This window comes from Vicia villosa, linkage group LG5 (assembly GCF_029867415.1).
Source record: "Vicia villosa cultivar HV-30 ecotype Madison, WI linkage group LG5, Vvil1.0, whole genome shotgun sequence".
Classification (NCBI taxonomy): Eukaryota; Viridiplantae; Streptophyta; class Magnoliopsida; order Fabales; family Fabaceae; genus Vicia; species Vicia villosa.
The window spans coordinates 156,026,387-156,027,965 of record NC_081184.1 but is presented as its reverse complement, the minus strand read 5'-3'; the positions used below and the strand labels follow the sequence as shown (position 1 = coordinate 156,027,965).

General features: G+C 25.0%; 1 protein-coding gene across 1 annotated transcript; it reads right to left on the bottom strand.

The window, feature by feature from the left end:
• Positions 1-778: 778 nt before the first annotated feature.
• LOC131605813 (uncharacterized) lies at positions 779-1,288 on the bottom strand. The gene has a single exon (XM_058878122.1). It carries the CDS (start codon positions 1,286-1,288, stop codon positions 779-781), a length of 510 nt encoding a protein of 169 aa, XP_058734105.1.
• Between the last annotated feature and the right edge of the window lie 291 nt (positions 1,289-1,579).

Below are 1,579 nucleotides of genomic sequence, written 5' to 3'. Positions count from 1 at the left end.
TCCACATATCATTTAATTTAATTATAAAATATAAACATATTATAATTAATTTATGATTTGTTTGTAACGTTTTTAAAATGGGGTTTTATAATTTTATATATTTTATGGTTTAATTTTTTTATTTTTGAAATTCAATAAAGATTAAAATAGATTCAATGATTATATTTTATTAATAACTATTTCTTTATATTACAACTTAATAAAAATAATTGATTTGTTTATTATGTTTTTTTAAAATGCCTTTTATAATGTTAATTATTTTATTATTAAATTTTTTTATGTTTAAAATTCAAAATATATTATTTCCACATATCATTTTAATTTAATTTTATAAAATATAAATATATTAAATTATAATAATAAAAAATTTAATTTAATTATAAAATAAAATTTATTAAATTATTATAATAAAGTATTTAAAAATTAATAACTAATCAATAATAGTAATAATAATAATTTCTCCAAAATATAGGATATTAATTTCCACATATCATTTTAATTTAATTATAAATTATAAATATATTAAATTATTATAATAAAATAGTTAAAATTTAAAACTATTCAAAAATATAAATATAAATAATTTTTCAAAGTAAAGGATATTAATTTCCACATATCATTTAATTTAATTATAAAATATAGAGATATTATTTTTTTTTTTTTGAAACATCAAAAACTTTATTGATATGTCAAAAACACTCAACAGTACAAGTGATCTATAGAGATCCCACTTAAGCCAACAGACTTAGAAAACAAGATTAACAAGAAAAGAAACCCATCAAGGCAACATCAATCTACCTAAATAGGGCCTTATGTTCTTTTGAGACCAGCATCTAAGGACAGTCGTATTCACGATGTTTGCAATGCGTTGCTGAGGGCTGTCTGGTTCTCCAAAACACACCGCATTTCTTAACCTCCAACACTCATAGATAGTTTCAGTAAATGCACATTGAATGATTCGATTTTTCCAGCTCTTTCTCTTACAAATCCCAGTCAACCATAGAATTTCAGAATCCCATTGCTGCGGATGGTGTTGAACTTGAAGCCATTCTAGCACACTCTCCCATACAATGCGTGTACCATGGCAGAGGAAGAAGATGTGATTGAGATTCTCACCGTTTCTGCAGAAACCACACTCCTGATTATCAATCAAGCCAAACTTAAGTAATCTCTCCTTAGTGGGGAGGCTGTTATGGCACGCTCTCCACAGGGTATGAATGGCCTTAGGACGAGCAAAATTCCTAAACATCACATCTTTCCACGGCATATCTTGAATAGCCTCTTTCATGTTCCTGTATAACAGTCTCGAGCTAAAAGAAGATGACAGCAGGCTGCTTTGCCAAACCTGCAAGTGAGCAATTTTTTCTCTCGTTTTCAGGATATTATTATTATTATTATTATTATTATTATTGTTTTAAAAAAAATATCAATCAATTTATTTACATTAATTAAATATCACACATCTGAATTAAAGGTCACATTCTTTTTATTTTATATTATTAATTTATTTAATAATCATTCTTATCGTTTTGGTTTCCACAATGACGTAAAGCTATTCTTAAAATTCCTTTTAACGTTT